Raw genomic sequence first — 16,656 nt, forward strand, 5'->3', positions numbered from 1 at the left:
TATGATAGTACCTGTCAACCAAGAAAATGGCACTTCGAAGAACCAAGATAGTACGCGTCAGAAAAGTCATCTATGGGCCACGCCCCGGTCTCAGCGCCCCATTGGTGGGTGGGTCTAGGGTCAGGCACTCACATGTGAGAACGGTGGGCATGAGGGCCGCGAACATGAGGAACAGCATGGAGAAGAAGAGGAAGCCGGAGTTACTCAGGACCTTCTTGGCTTCGTTCCCGATCCCCAGGTAGAGCAGGCCGATGAGGAGGCCGATGCCGATGTGAGACGTGATCCGCAGGTGTGTCAGGACCTGGGGGCAGACACGGCTCTCGCTGGTGTTCGCGGGGGTCAGGCAACGACAACAGGGCCAAGGCCTCTGGAGGCATCGGCTGCTGATTTCTCCTCCAGAAAAACAAGCCTGAACCCTAAACCAACTCTCTCTCTCTCTCTCTCTCTCTCACACACACACACACACACACACACACACACACACACACAGCATTTAACTGCTGTGAAAACAGAAGCAATTGCTAGAATGGATCCATCCGAGGCCCCTCCTCGGACCACACTGGCCCGGGAGGCCCCCAGCCCTCCAACTTTCCAAGTAGGTCCCGGAGCCCCACTGGGCACTCAGCCGTCCTCGGCAGGTGGCCCGTCAGGTTGTCCACTGGGACAGGTGGACATGATCACAGCTCCCGGTCACTCACCACCTCCCGTCTGACGGGCTCTGGACATCTGCCAGCACCTGGGCCCCCAGGGACTCCTCGAGGGAGGAGCACTCCCACTTGGGCCCGGCCGGTGGGACGTGCGCACGGGAGACGGTCTGCCGCCCCCAGCGGGAAGTTTTACAGGCCACCTGGATTTCTCTCACGCTTGCCCTTTGCCGCGTCCCAGAAAAGGAGCCGTGTGTCCGCTCTGGGTCCCAGGATGAGACACGTGAGGCAGGGCCACAAGCCACAGCCACCAACACACGACACCAGTGAGACATACATGTTTCCTATTGTAGCCACTGGCATCTGGGGGCTGTTTGTCACAGCAGCATCGTGGAGGGAAAGCTGACTGATGCAGATGCAGGGAAAGCAATCCGAGAGCCCCATCGGGATGAATAAAGCGGAAAACGACCTGACACGCACGAGACACGGGAGAATATCTGCAAACACCCTTACCGAATCCCTCATGATACTGAGGAAGGTCCTTTTGAAGAGAATGCAGAACTGGGTGAGGCAGCTGGCCGAGAAGCTGTGACAGCCTTCCATGGAGGTGGAGTCCTGGGGACACACGCGGGAAGGGGGAGGGGTGAGCCGCCCGCCCGGGACGCACCTCCCCCCGGCTCGGAGCCCCCATGCAGCAGCGTGCAAGGTGCAGCATGCAGCCGTCCCACCGGGGGGCCGGGGGTTTGCATTACCTTTCTCAACCCCTTTAATCGTTTTGCCTGCTTTACCTCTTCAGAGGGCCGGTGCCAAAGAAAAGGGTTCACCTCGGCATCCCCCCCAGGCTCTCTCCTGTGGTCAGAATCACACATGCCCTCCCGGACGGCTCTCACCAGGCGGCTGTTCTGGTCACCGTATTCACCGGACGCTACCTCCATGACTGCAGGAGACACAGGCGGGTCAGCCCCGGGCCCCGGAGAGGTGCCCCCAGGTCCCTCCCATGGAGCCAGGCGGTGCTCATTTTGCGACAACACAGCCATTAGCCTCGCGGGGATATTTTCAACCCATTATACGGACGCTGTGTGACATGATGAAATCATTTCACAGCCAGTGTGTTTTCAGCCCTAAACTCCCCTCCCCCCCCACCCAGAAAGGCCATTCATCATAGCAGAAGGGGGCTTGTGTGTCCCTATGGGCCGAGGCGGGAGTGATTCTTCAGCACCATGGAGAAGGGCCCCGGAGGCACCAGGCTGCGTGGGACCATCAACCCCACCTCTCTATCCCCAGGGATGTCAGACGCTGTCTCTGGCTCCCACTGGCCTCTCCTTGGCCCCTGGTTCCACACCCCACACTACTGCTGCCCCTTCTCCCTCCCGACCTGAGGTCTTGGTGCCTCTTTCCCACGGCCCCACCTCTTCTTAACATCCTTGCTGAGGCCCAAAGTCCCCAGCCTTGATTTTTTGGTTCTGTCCTCTGCAAAACCAGCTGTCTGCTTTCCCCGAGCCTGAACCCTTAAACCAGGGTGGTCAAGCCCTCCTAGGTCCTGTCATAAACCAGGACATGTTGCCTGGAGACTGGAGGGAAACAGCCACAAGCCCAGGAACGCTAGAGCCACCAGGAGCTGCAAGAGGCGGGAAGGAGCCTCCCCTGGGACTTTCAGAGGCAGCACGGCCCTGCCCACACCTTGACTTCTTTCTGGCCCCCAGAACCATGAGGCTTTAGACCACTCAGTGTGTGGCTCAGCAGGCATGGAAGACAGGAGATGCTGGCAAATATTGGACCCTGGCACCGGGGTTGAGGTGGGGGAACAGCACTGAGTCGGGGATCTCCAGAACTTGGGAGTCTAGTAAACATGAAGCTGGAGAGAAAGAGAAGGCAAGACGGATGCCGGGGACTCCAGCTTGCAAAGCGAGGTGGAGGACATTTGGTTTTGGAGACACGGCCTGGAGAGGCTGTTGGGTTTGCTGAGAGCTATGCGGGGAAGCATGATGTGGAGGACGGTGCTGGGCATGGGGACCCGGTGGGGGGAAAGTGATGGCTGGCAATGGTCAGTGCCCGGGAGGGTGTGGGTAGAGAGGAGAATGCCTGGGAGCACTGCCAACACGGAGGTGTGGGCCCCTGCGTCTCAAGGCCCGTGAAATGGTTCAACTGGCCTCCAAGCACCAAGGCCACCAATCCCAGGACCACCGGCTCAGAAGGAGGAGCTCAGACCATCAACATAGTCTCTGGACACTGAGCATCGCCTTTTTTTTTTTTTAATTTTTTTTTTAACATTTATTTATTTTTGAGACAGAGAGAGACAGAGCATGAACGGGGGAGGGTCAGAGAGAGGGAGACACAGAATCTGAAACAGGCTCCAGGCTCTGAGCTGTCAGCACAGAGCCCGACACGGGGCTTGAACTCACGGACTGTGAGATCATGACCTGAGCCGAAGTCGGCCACTTAACCGACTGAGCCACCCAGGCGCCCTGAGCATCGCCTTTTTTGCTATGTTTGGTCAAAATTTAAATCAGCATTTTAACAATTCGGTTAACCGACGCAAAAGGGTCACTTTTTATTTTTAAAGGTTATTTCTTTCCAGAAATAACTTCTTTAAAAGCAGAAGCCTAACACAGCATAGCATTAGGAAATTCTGCTCCTAACAGCTCTCTTGTTCTGGTTCCCAGGTATCTTATCTGGAGGAAAGAAAACCTCTTGTCTGTTCTTAAAAGCTCCACCGCAGGATGGCACTTGACCCATGTTTGGAATAGTGAAGGAATTCCAGATTTTGGGGCTTCAGGTAAAAGTAGAAACCCACTGATAGTGGAGAAGAGCCCTTTTCTTTCCCCTCCAGCCGGTCAAGGCTCTACTTACCAAAATCAGCAGGGTTGTGATAGGTTGGGCAATTCAGACCTAATTCCCTCAAGTACGGTACAAGATTTGAGACTTTTCCCCGGTACACACATTGTCCTTGACTAAGGACATAAAGCTGGAAAAAAGTAAGGAAAGGGAGAACACCAACCTTGTCTTCCTTTGTAAAGCAACAAAAGCTGTCAATCCGTCCACCCCTCCACCCACCACCCATTCAACCATCCACCCACCCACTCACCAATCCTTATACCCACTCACCCACCCACCCCTCCACCCCTCCATCTAACCACCCACCCATCCATCCACCTACCCATTTACCCACCTACCCATCCATCCATCCATTGATCTATCCATGCATCCACCACCCATTCAACCATCCATCCATCCACCTTTCCACTCATCCACCCACCCACCCACCCATCCACCACCCATTCAACTTTTCATCCATCCATCCACCACCTATTCAACCATCCATCCATCCATCCTTCCATCCACCTTTCTACCCACCCATCCACCACCCATTCAACCTTTCATCCATCTATCCTTCCATCCATCCACCACCCATTCAACCATTCATCTATTCATCCTACATCCATCCACCCATCCATCGGTCAATTTTTCTCACTTTCAGGACAGCTATACATTACTTCCCCCAAACTGTTAAAGTTCAAAGGAAACTTTAAGTCAGGGAAGGTATTATATGGACAGGCATTACTTTACTATATCGCTTCCTGCCCCTTTGCACTAACTGCCTGCTAGGAAAGATTTTTGAAACTATACACATTTCATCCCTGGGCCTTTTTTTTTTTCTTATTATAATACTGAAACCTAAGATTTATAAAAGAGATGATGTCGTGCACATATGATAACCTGCCATTTAATTCTGTAAAGCAGGTGTTCCCCATTGTTACAGGGGTGGGGGTGGAGAATGAAGCTTCCACAATGTCAGTGACTTGCCCAAGACCCCTTGGCCAGATACCAGCCCCAGAGAGAGAATGCTGGCCAGCTCTCTCGACCCCCTCCTGCCCTGCCACCTTAGCTGCCGATGACTCCAGAGTCTTATGAAAAATAACACTTAAGGCCATTCAGAAATGAAGACGCCTCCGGGAACCGACAGGAAGCAGAGTCCCTGGGACTTGGCTTCACTCGGGCTATCATCAAGTGGTCTGCGCACCTGGTCAAAGAGCTCGAAGAGCTTAGCGCTGGGCTGGTGGACAGTGCAGATGATGGACCTCCCTCCTTGGGCCAGTCCTTTCATCAGGGAGACCACCTGGAAGCAGGAGGCGCTGTCCAGGCCGCTGCAAGGCAAGGGGCACCGTCAGATGCCTGTGGGACCCCCCAACCATACCCTGTATTCAGCACACACTGGGGAGGCCTGTGATGCACGCCTGAGCCTGTCATGTCTTCTAGAAGCGGATGGAGAGAGGGAAGGAATTCAGGCCTCCCCTCGGGGACCCCGGGATAGGAGAAAAAGATGGGCAGGCAGAGCACATGCCTCCCCCCTTCTGAGGCTACTGTGGGGCCCCCCGTGGACACTGCTGATGGGGAGGACGGGGTTCCTCCCTCATTGTTCCTGATTACCTGGTGGGCTCATCGAAGAACATGACGGGAGGGTTGTTCACCAGCTCCAGTGCGATGGCCAGGCGCTTCCGCTGGCCGCCCGAGAGGCTTCCGGTTCTCGTGTTGGCGCAAGAGAGCAAGCCCAGAGCCGTCAGGATCTCCTTGACCTGAGGGAGCAACGGGGCCAGGGTATCCGTCAGGGACTGCCCACCACACTTCACCACTTACAGGGCCCATGTGGAAACACCTGCTGCCTCCTGCATCCCACTCGTGGATACACACGGATGGGACTGCAGAGCGGGGCCCGTTGCCGAGTGGACAGGCGAGTTTCCAAGTCCGAGGTCCTGATTTGGGCCCAGGAGGCTGGGAAGCAGTGCTGGAGCCAGGCCCGCCTGGGGCGGAGTCTCCGATACGCCTCCTGCAGAGGTGACCTTGCGGGCCTCTTTAAGCCTCGCTCAGGGCCCAGGCCAGGGAAGGTGCCCAATCACCGTTTGTGGAACAGGTAGACCGGCAGACACACAGAGGATGATCAGGTTTCTGACCAGCGCGGAGGGGAGGGCCACCGTGGCAGTTAAATGGGATAAGGAATCAAAACACCCAGCTCAGGGCTTGGCGTACAGGAAGCATGTAACCAACAGCAGCGACCAATGCCACCATTCTTAGCGCACACGGCTCCTGCAGACGCGCCCCACGCAGGCCGGGTCTCTCCGGAAGAAGGAAAGCTGCCCCTTGGCACTTTGTCAATAGAAGAACCAGGTGTCCGACGTGCCAGCAAGGCCAGGAAACCGCTTAAAGCCGTCACCACCCTCCACGGTGGCCCCGCCGAGCCCGGCCCCCGGCCCCCGGGAAGCAGGCTGGGCTCCGGGATACAAACAGTCCACTGGGACGACGCCTTCCTGTCCGCTCCAGATGACTGACCCAGCATGGGCTCAGGAAACAGAAAGTCAGCAGGATTCAGTGCAGTGTCTTCCCGGAGGCAGCCCCTGGGAAGGCGGGGGTCCACCGCCGCTGTCCTGCGTCCACACCAGGCTCGCCGCCGAGGGCCAGCCCCCCTGGAGGTCCCACCAGAACACACCCGGCGACCATCCTGTCCCCTGGTGGCAGAAGCGGGCGGACCCCAGTCCAGTGGCTTCTCTGGGGAGATGAGGTCATCCCAAAGGAGAAAGAACTCCCAGGGAAGAAAAATTTCACTCCAGCTCTTGAATTCCTGATGCACGGTCAGTACAGAATGCAAGCCTGGGTGATGACAAGAGCTGGGGCACCACTGCCCCACAGCCCGGGAGGCCGTCAGGTCAGACGGACTTGGGTCTGAATCCCACCAGGCTCTTCCCTTGCTGACCCATAAACCCAACCCACGGCCCTTCTAGGACACACTGCATTTGAGGGATCCCAACCTAGAAAGAAGGTCAGCGAGGTTTCCCGGGAAGGGCCATCGAAGGGGGGCCGTGGGGGGTGTGTGTGCCCTGGCCCACTTCCTTCCCCTGCAGACAGCACCTGTTGGCTTTCCCAGAGCCACCAAGCTCATTCGGTCTTCTGGAACACAGACTGAACTTGCAGAATGAAGGGTCATTCTGGTTGTTCCAGGCTCGTCTTTGGGGTCCCCCCGCAGCGCGGAGCATGCCCTGTCCTGTCCACGATCTGTCCTCTTGGGGATCCCTCCTTGTGGTCAGGCATGGTCCTGTTCCATGTACCCTCGGCCCCCACAGACAGGACGCAGGAGGTGGAGGCAAATATCGATGCCTGTCCTTCTCCTGCCTGTCCAGCCCATTTCTCCGGCGTTCTCTCAAGAGTCATGCTCTGCTGGTTGGTTTTGTTCTAAAACTAGTCAGAAAGAACAATGTCCCAGCCCTGGGAGACCTTGCTCCTGAGAAAGCCCCTTGCTGGGGACCCTCGAGGGCTGAGGCTGCTTTTCTGGGAACCAAGGAAGGCTGTGGACAACACATTCCATTACCTAGTAGAACATTCTATACTAAGGGCACCTGGGTGGCTCAGTCGACTAAGCATCTGACTTTGGCTCAGGCCATGATCTCACAGTTCGTGAGTTTGAGCCCCGTGTCAGGCTCTGTGCTGACAGCTCAGAGTCCGGAGCCTGCTTCAGATTCTGTGTCTCCCTCTCTCTCTGCCCCTCCCCTGCTTGTGCTCTCTCTTTCTCTCTCTCAAAAATAAACACTAAATTTTTTTTTTTTAAAAATAGAACATTCCATTCTATTGTGTTTCCACAAGATACAAACAACTATAACTCAGGCTGGGGGGAAGTGAGTCACACTCGCCACTGTTTCATCCTGGAAATAACCAGCCAATCTGGCAGATGCATTCTCGGGGGAGGCGGGACCCACACCTGGCTGAAAAGCAGAACGGGGGCTTCCAGTAAGAAATGTGTGCGGGACCCAAGACCACCTCTAGGCGTGCATGCTCACGGCCTCGCTCGGTCCAGCAGCAGACGAATCTGAACACGGGGCAAGCCTCTTGCTCCCTCGGGACGATCAGCCACACAGCTGGCAGACGAGACCCTCACTGACTTGCTGTCTTTGCTCTTGTAACCCAGCTGAGAACAGCATGAGGCTCTGGTCTGCTCGTGTCTTAGGTCAGGCGTATGGAGGACATGTGCACGGGCGTGGCCTGCCCGGGAGACACCTGCTCGCCCCACCAAGAAGGCCTTCTCACCCCGTCCCTTCTGCTAGAGCAGGAAGAGTGGGTTCCACAGCCCTCCCCAAAGACCCCGACCAGCTCCCCGATGGGGGCTGGAAGCCGGTTTCTGAAGACCTGGCTCAGGAGGCAAGAGGGCCTGTGTGTGATACAGAATGTCAGCCGAGAAGCACGCATTGCCCTCCCAGCCCTCCAGCGAAAGCTACGTTCCTGTTCCCTTTCCCCACGGAGAGGACTGTCCAGGAGAGTCGTGCTGCAGGAAGATCACCTCGAGTCTGCTCTGTGGATCCACGAGCTAAGTCAGCTTCACACTGCCCGGAGGGCAGGGGCGGCCGTGGTCTCTAGCCCTCATTACAGACAATGGTCCAGAGCGCTGGAGGCAGTGACCCAAGGTTATCCAGAGGGTCCTAGGAGGCCAGAGCTGAAGGGGTCCCCCTGTGGACCTAGCTCCGCCTCACGGCAGGGCCCTCTCTGTGTCAGCAAGACCCTCCACCACCCCTGTCCACTCACCACCGTATTGTGTAGTCCTGAGCGGAACTATAACCTGGCCCTCCCTCTCTCCGAGGGGCCTTCCCTCCACGGCTTTCCCCGGCGGGCCCGAGATGGTTGTTCACTCCTGGGGGCCTTCCACGTTCGGCACCAATGACCCAGCCCACCCCTCCCACCTTCCTAAGGGGGTCCCCACATTTGCCCCGTCTCTGTCCCGGGTTCCAGCAACCTATTTCATTCCTTTGGGCTTCAGAATAAAAGAACGCCACAGGGGGCATCCTGACAGCAGCAGGGGTCTTTGCTCCGCTCCCACCTGCATCCACCGCGTGGCTGACCTCGGACTCCCGGGGCTGACCCTGAGGGATCTGAAGGGTGCCGGCCAGGCCAGGGTCGGGGTGGGGGGCACAGGGGAGAGAAGGAGCCCCAGCGATGCCCAGCATTGTTTTCATGGCACACTCGTGGAACATGAACTAGTATGTGCCATGGGAGAGGGAACAGACGTGGGAAATAGACTTGCTATTAATGTTCCTTAACCGGGCCCTGCCTCTCATCACTGCAGATTACGGAAAACGTAAGGCGCTGACCAGCACCGCTGGTGCTGAACCTGCAGCCTACTCTTTCTGCCTCCGGACTGTCGTCTTCTGATGGTGTCAGAAGACAAGAGAGTACTGCGAGAGTGGGATTTCGCCCAATTTTACTCTTCCATTGAAATCCCACTAGCACCAGGCTAGCCGGGGAGCGGAGGAGGGAAGCTGAGTCTCCCCCAGACGTTGTGTAAACATAAATCCGTCACATCCACCGCCGAGTGTGGCTTGCCCGCTCCCGATGGGGTGCTGACCCGGCACCTTCCCTGTGCCCTGGGCTTTAGGGAAGCGGCAAGGAGGGGGATGAAAAGGTTTAGGAGGCCTCCAGCATCCTGGAAACTTACTTATTTGATTTTTTTAAGGCTGCTTAATAACACGTTAAGAACCAAATATCTTCTTGTGAGTGCGTGTGGGTGGAGGCTGGTTATTTTTAAGCGAGTGACTAACCATCTTCATTGTTAGTGTTTTATAAAAAACAATAACAATGGAGTACAAAGCACATTAAACACTAAAAAGGCGCAGAACGCTTGGTCTAGTGTTGAGGCTGGTGTCCTCTGACCACCTAAGCTTTCTTGCCGCGCCCTTGCCATTTGGTGGCTATGCTAAGAGCTGTAAGTCTTGTGGCAAGGCGGCCACTCCTGGGTCCCGGCTGCCAAGCCTGGGGCGCACACTGAGATGTCACTGTCCCCCATGCAGAAGGCTAGGTGACGAACCAGCAAACAAGAGCAAGGCCACAAAGTCCCTCCCCACGCCTCCGCCAAAGGGATTTCACGCACTTTCTGGACCACCTGTGGCCCAGTCCCACACTTACCATCTCCCTTCTGCCTTCGTCCTTCTCCTGGAGCTTCAGATGTGCAGACACCTGCAGGGTGGGGAATCAGAACAGACCGCGGTCAGCAGGGCAAGCTAACTCACTGGTCTGCTGTGGGCTGGAGCCTGAGCGGCCACGCTGCCAGATAATGGAGGAAAGCCCCTGGAGCTCTTGGCTTCCTACCCCCCTTGGCTTAACAAAGGCGGGGTCCCAGAGAGCAGCACGTGTCTGGATTGCTTCCTGTCATCTCAGACGGCTTCTCTGCTGTGCCCACAAGAGAAGGTGGGTAGGGGCAGCTGACAGTCAAGGAAACCCCAGGCATCAGGGGCTTAAAGACCAGGCCACCCGTTAAACCACTGGACAGCTTAACGCTATCCACAGTGGGAGTGCTGACACCGCAGAAATTGGCAAGTGCTAAATATTAGGACCCCCCTGTCATTGTTTTGTTTTGTTTGAGATCTGGTTGGCTGTGCACAATGCTGCTGGGTAAAACCTTGGGTAGCAACCGGCATCCAGTGTCAGCCCTGGTTCTGCCCTGCCGGGTTCCGTGGGCCGCCCTGGGAGACAGGGGGGCACCTCCCATCCAGGCCTGGGTGGCTCACAGGGCCGGCTGCCTGCTGGGTAACACCGAGTGCCACCTGGTGGTCTGCCTGGTGGTGGAAAGGATCAGAAGCAGCACGTGGAAAGGCACAGCTGTCGTGACACATGCCTGGGACTGGGTGTGGGTGGCTGGTGTCACCCCTACCCCTGTGACAGGACCTTCTGAAGTCAAAGGCATGATTTCCCCAAGAGAGAGGTGGTTTTCAAGGTATCATACAACTCTCAAAATCAAAATCTTATTTAATTTCATGCTGAAAATGTATTTCACAGCACAGCCAGGTGACAGCTTGGTGAGAGTCACCAATCTTGTCTGCAAAAGAAAGCAGTGATCGAGCTGGAAATCGAAATGAAGCTTCTCAGTCAAGTAACCAAGTGTTTAGTTCAATAACTCGCCAAGAAGCTAAACTCTGGTCTCCCAGGAGAAAGGCGAAAAACTAAGTTTGAATTTTCTAAATCGACTGTTCTTTTCATAACCCCTCCTAAGTTCCCTGTGCCCCATGAGAATGGCCATTTGGAGGTAGAATAAGCCATTAGAGGCACTGAGCATGTGTGCCTGCCGGCAAGGCCCAGCCTGGTGGAGAGGTCTCTCCTTCCAGGACATTTAGCACCAGGCACGTGAATGAAGACAACCCACAGAGCAGATTGGGGACAGGTGGCGTATCCGACATCTTACCTGCTCCCCTTTGCTGATCTGAGAAGCCCTTGGAGTTGCCCTTCAGATAAATTGGCAGGCAGCCCTCTCCAAGCCCGCAGAGAGGAAGCTTTGCCCTGTCCGGGTCAGGAGCACAGGGCAAGACCTCTCTGGGCAGGAGAGTGAAGGTAAAAGCCTGTTTACTGACCAGGCCCCAGGCAGAGCACTCCAGAACATTCCCCACGGTGCCAAGAGGGACCTGGGGGCCGCACACTATCTTTTGCAGCGGGTGAGGCAGAAAAGCTAGCAGCCCCATGCACAACCAGCAGGGGGCCGAGGACGAGACCCTCAAGGCCCTAACCCAGGCACCAGATCAGGGAACTTGGGCCCAAAGCCACAAACAACTAAGAGCAGCTGATGGCCCTTAGGGGTGATAGGGGTGTGTCTGATGGTGTATCAGTAACCTCACAAACTTGGCCATGAATTTGCCATCCAGAGTCTATGAGAAGTCAGGGTCTTGGGAGTTTGTTTTTGATGAAGCTGTCCAAACAGCATGCCTGGCGTGAGAGCTGTGCTGGAGGTAGGTGGCCGGCAGAGCCCCCAGCCCCACGCCGGGCACTGCTCTAACGGGGGGGGGGGGGGGGGGGGGGGGGGGGGAGGGGGGTGGGCTCAGGCCAGTGGGCGGCTCACCATCATGGCTTCCTGCACAGTGAGGTGTGGCAACAGCATGTCGTCCTGCATGATGTAACAGGACACCTTCCGGAAGCAGCGCAGATCCCGGGGCAGGCCGTTGATGAGGACGACCCCCTTCATGCCAGTCTCCCTGCAGAGCCGAGAGCGGACACCGTCAGCTCCTCCTCCAGGGCCCTGGGGAGGGAGGAGGCCCCTCCCAGCATCTTCCCGACGGACCGTTTACCGCAGGGACACCAAGGGGCAGGCAGAAGGGGATGGGGACCCAGAACAGTACCAGGACTCGCAGGAAGGAGCTGCACGGAGACCATGCTCGGGATGGACGGGGAGGTGAACCGAATCCGTAAGTAACCAGCGCTTACGAACAAAGATGCGCGTGGGTGCTCCCACGCGCGGCCACCAAGTGGGATGTGGCCCCCCCCTCCGCCACTGTGCTGGGGTTTGTGAGATTGGCTTCTGAGCGATGTCGTGAGTGGCCAAGGCTATCCCGAAGGCCAAGACTCTGCAGCTGGGGGTGTGGCCGCTATATAGGAACCAGCTCCTGAGGGCGGAGACCGAGCAGGCTCCTTGTGTGCAGGTGGCTCGGAGGAGGGGGTCTGGGCCCTGCATCCATTTGGCCAAGCGGATGCTCCTTCTCCACAGGGGAATTTGTCCCCTGGCCCAGCGACAGGTCGGGACATGGCGTGTGCACCCTGGAGACCTGAAGGGCACGGCCTCCCCCTCCCAGACCCACAGTGCATCTGCGCTGGCCCAGGGAGGTGGGGGAGGCCGGGACAGCCCCCTAAGGAAGTGCCTCCTGGATGTCTCGGGGCACAGAAACACCGAGGGATAGTGGAGACCAGTGAAATTACGGAGTCTGGTTTCCAGCCTCATCCCGGCCGTTACTATGACCTTGGGCTCTTTCCTCCAGGCAATGGGCTGGGATTCCCACCCCCCCCCCCCCCCCAGGGAATAGCCACCTCCAGGCAGTGGGCCACAGCCCCAGGCTGCCTGAGCACCCCTAGGCCAGGCAGCAACTGTGGGTGTGGGATGTGCTGACAGTGGCTGCCCCCCCTCCTCCCCCCACCCATGCACCCCCTGATGCTGGACGTTGACTTCAACCTGTGTCAGGTTTTTAAAAATCCTAATTTCTGGCATTAAGGAGTAATGCAGAGGTCCCAAGGAAAGAGGTGATAGGGTCTTTTTGTTTCCAGGAGATGAAATTCTCCTGAGTATTAACAGTGTTTGCTACAGTTAGCAAATGCAAGCCCGAGAGCTGAAGACAGGTGACTTGAGGAGCACAGTTTTAACACCCATGAGGATCGGGCTTTCCGGTGACGCCCCCAGGAATGACACGGGGCAGGACGTCCGGGGCTAACACAGGCACTGGCAGGAGTGCGTGAGCTCGGGGACCCAGCCTGACGGTCCTCCTGCTCATCTTACATTAGACCCTGACTCACACTAGTCTTAGAGTTCTCCTGCCGTCCCCTCCCCAGCCTTGACCTTCCTCCTTCTTCCTATCCTGCGCCTGGCCGCGGCTGAGCCCACGAGGGAGCCCACCCGGCTGGTACGTCCCGTGACCTCCTTCCCCTGCACGTGGGCCGTCCACTCTCCACAGTCACGTGACACTGAGCAGGTGCTGCCCTCTGACACTTTCAAAGTCACTGCCGTCCCTGCAGGGCTTCCTTCCCGGATCCCAAGGCCTCTCGCTGCTAAACCCCACAGGTCACAGTCTGTACAGAACCTTAAGAAGTGACAGGTCGAACAGAAGGGGCTTCTCTCTCCCGACTGCCACCCACAGGCCAACCACGGGGTGAGGACCTGTTTCTCCGCAGAGGCGTGCTCACCTGTATCCAGCCAGAATGTTCATGAGTGTGGACTTCCCGGCCCCAGAGGGACCCATGATGGCCACCAGCTCCCCGCTGTTGAACTTCCCGGAGATGCCTTTCAGAAGGGTCTTGTATCCTGCAGAAAGCACATCACACCCGTTTCCCAGCTGCCGATCACAGGGATCGTGGGCTTCTCCGCCAGGCAATACAGGCGAACCCACGAGGACACCCGACGATGTAACCACGGCCAGAAAGCAAGATCTTACACGCGTGGCCTAAATGCCGAGTTCTGAGGGCGAAAGCCCACTGCCCGTGTGCCTCCGTCTTCCTCAGATGCACACCCCCCGGCGTTACGTTAGCAGCGACCCGCACGCGTGCGCTGCTCTAGTGTTCGTAAAGCCCTTGCATGTGCATTAATTACCTGGCCTACAGGGAATCCACCACCTCGTTTTGGAATAAGACCAGGGGGTCTGGTGTCTCCTTCAGGACCCCCACAGCCTGTGTGAACAGATCTCAACCCAGGGCCACACCGCCAGCCATGTCACTTCCGCCCCCACGATGGGGAGCAAGTGTGTTTATTTACTTATTTTTTAAAAATTTTTTTTAATGTTTATTTATTTTTGAGACAGAGAAAGACAGAGTGTGAATGGGGGAGGGTCAGAGACAGGGAGACACAGAATCTGAAGCAGGCTCCGGGCTCCGAGCTGTCAGCACAGACCCCGACGCGGGGCTCGAACTCACAGAGTGTGAGATCATGACCTGAGCCGAAGTCGGACGCTCAACCGGCTGAGCCACCCAGGCGCCCCGCAAGTGTGTTTATTAACGAAACGGTTATTTCATTTATTTACAGTTTGGACACACACGAACTATTCATGCAAGATTTCTTCATAAGCCATCGCCTTCTAATTAAATAATTAAAATAGTATTAATTAATTAATAATCAAGGGCTTATCGTTTTGCAGCCACATCAAATTGCTTTGGAAGCTCTGCCAAGTCTCCATCCGAGAGCCTCGTAAAAGGAGAAGGACCACATGTCACAGAGACAGCCACGTTCGCCCGCCTTCGAGTAGACGGTTCAACGTGCGGCAATAAAACAGAGGCAGCTGGACCCACAGGTAAAGACTCCTGATTCGGACCCATTTTCTCCGTTCCTGAGAAACGTGCTCAGAAGGGACCCCTCCAGGACCACAGTCACGCAAACGAAGCATTTCACCCCCCACAGCCAACACTTACAGGGGCCGGTGAAGCCCTCCAGGCAGGGAGCCCCTCCTTTCGACTTTCTTCCCAGTCGCTGGCTGTATGCTCCCGGTACCCCCAAACCTGCACGGGCCTGGGGGGGTTCTTGCCCAGCTGTCTACTCGTCTTCCACAGATGGGGCCCCTCAACCCCGCACCTGTCACCATGTGCCACCTCAATTTGGACAGGGAGTCCCCGAGGACTTGTTTAATCAGGCAGAGAGAAGCAGAAGCAAAAGGCAGGAAGCCTGTGGCCCCGCGATCTGCCTCATTACGGAGAGCGGCGGAGTCCCCTGGGGAGACCGCGCCGGGTAGGAAGGGGCAGAGCAGCTCACATTCCTACCGCTGGGATGTGGGGGACTCAGCGGAAGGAGCAGAGGGAGACCAGCTGCAGGCAGGGGCTGGGACCCCAAGGACGGCGTCTGCATCTGCCCCGTGGCGGACGGACACGTGGAAAAGCGGGGGGTCAACAGAGGCGTCTCTTCTGCAAGGCCAAGCTCCCCGTGCGGTGGGACCTCATCAGGCGCCCCGGGGCCTGGGCCACAGGGACCCGAATGACATCACTGAGGGCGCACTAATTCCAGGCAGGCGTCTGCTCCTTCCTGGCCTCCCGGTGGGCAGTTCAGGTGGGGATCGGGGTTACTCCCGAGCAAACCCTCCCTTGAGTCTGTCCTGTGAACCAGTAACCTCCCGAGGATGTAGGTGACTCACTGAGATGGCCATGTGCGGGCCAAGGGCCGTCTGACGGCCTGGGGGCAGCCTTGTGCCTCGGGGTTCCGAGAGGCCCTTTCCCTCTGGGCAGAGCCCATGGGGGCTCCTCTGACAGCACCTGGGGCTGCCCCTTGGTATTGGGGTGCACACTGGGCACCAGATAAAAGCACAACTCACACAGGCGGTGATGCCCACGGCCGGCACACCGGGACGTGCACAAAACCCACGGGAGCGGTGGACTCGTCTGGCCCTTTCAAGAGAAGGTGGGCCCGTAGGGGTGTGGCCTGTGGTCTTGTCATTTAGAGCCACCGACTGGGACTGTACATGTGCCCACGAACCCCGTACTGGCTTCGTGGGCCAGGGCCAGGTGGAGCGAGGCTGGTGAGGCTGACGACTCATGCCTCGGGGAGGGGCGCTGGCTCCCAGGGCAGCCAGGAGGCCAGGTGCATGCGGCGGGCTGGCCGAGGGGGTCCTCCCGAGTGGGGCCTGCACGGGTCCGGTGGCGGAGAAGGTACCAGACCCGGCGTGGGGCTGTGCTTCTTTAAGATCGGAAACCTGCTTTTCTTTAGAAACAGCGAACACACATTCGGGAGTGAAGAATCGTAAAAGTGACAGCGGAACCAAGAAATCACCAGTCTGTCTGGACCCGCAAGGGTCCGAGTTCACACTCGGACGTGGGGCCCCCAGTGTGGTGCCCAAGGACCGGGCGCACCCATTAGAATCGTGTTTGTGAGTGTCCCACACGTGCTCACTCTATCTGTGCAGCAAACTCGTCCTTGGCTGCAGAGCCTTGCACTTGACCCCTTGCAGAAATACGGAATGCGAGAATACGTGAGGCGTCCCAAACCCCCGCCCTACGTCCCGAGCTTGAGCTCGGCCCAGCCCAGCTCTTGGCACGATGGGGGAGCCACCTCCTTCGTGTGCTGTGGACACTCGATACGCGTGCTCTCCCTGCTGCTTCTGGTGAGGCAGTGATTTTCCGGGGATCGCCAAGTGCGGAAACCACAGAGGGGCAGGGCCCCCCTGCCGCGTGTGGACAGCCCGTCCCTAAAACAGCTGGGCAAGAAGCCAGATCAAAACCCACACAACACAGGAGCGGAGAGACAGACACAAAGACAGAGAGGACAGTGCCCCAGGTCCCTCCAGCCCAGGGACGAGAACTCTGCTCAGACACCGGTCCTTCCACCTCAGAGGAGGTTAGCGCCACTCTGTCGCGGGGACCCACGTTGGCGAACAGTGCTTCAGGGGGCAGCAGCGTCTGTCGACCCCCACAAGGTGCTGAGGACACACAGCGGCAAAGCTTCAGCCTGGGGGGGGGGCGGCACACAGATGTCTCATTTTGTAGAAACGTGCCCTTGGAGGGGAAGGACGGGGGACAGCCCGGCCCTCGGGCGAGTGCC

General features: G+C 57.5%; 1 protein-coding gene across 5 annotated transcripts in view; it reads right to left on the minus strand.

The window, feature by feature from the left end:
* Positions 1-16,656, minus strand: part of ABCG1 (ATP binding cassette subfamily G member 1) — an 81,103-nt gene that overhangs the window by 15,051 nt on the left and 49,396 nt on the right. For 3 of the 5 annotated variants that reach the window (XM_042954523.1, XM_042954521.1, XM_042954524.1), the window contains 9 exons: positions 13,329-13,446; positions 11,503-11,635; positions 9,582-9,632; positions 5,073-5,218; positions 4,666-4,789; positions 3,495-3,609; positions 1,397-1,581; positions 1,158-1,259; positions 133-301 (listed from right to left, as the gene is read on the minus strand). In XM_042954523.1, coding sequence (XP_042810457.1) covers positions 133-301; positions 1,158-1,259; positions 1,397-1,581; positions 3,495-3,609; positions 4,666-4,789; positions 5,073-5,218; positions 9,582-9,632; positions 11,503-11,635; positions 13,329-13,446 — 1,143 coding nt within the window. The remainder of the gene's footprint in view (positions 1-132; positions 302-1,157; positions 1,260-1,396; positions 1,582-3,494; positions 3,610-4,665; positions 4,790-5,072; positions 5,219-9,581; positions 9,633-11,502; positions 11,636-13,328; positions 13,447-16,656) is intronic. The other 2 variants (XM_042954522.1, XM_042954525.1) reach the window with 1 other exon arrangement.

Source organism: Panthera leo, chromosome C2 (genome assembly GCF_018350215.1).
Source record: "Panthera leo isolate Ple1 chromosome C2, P.leo_Ple1_pat1.1, whole genome shotgun sequence".
Classification (NCBI taxonomy): Eukaryota; Metazoa; Chordata; class Mammalia; order Carnivora; family Felidae; genus Panthera; species Panthera leo.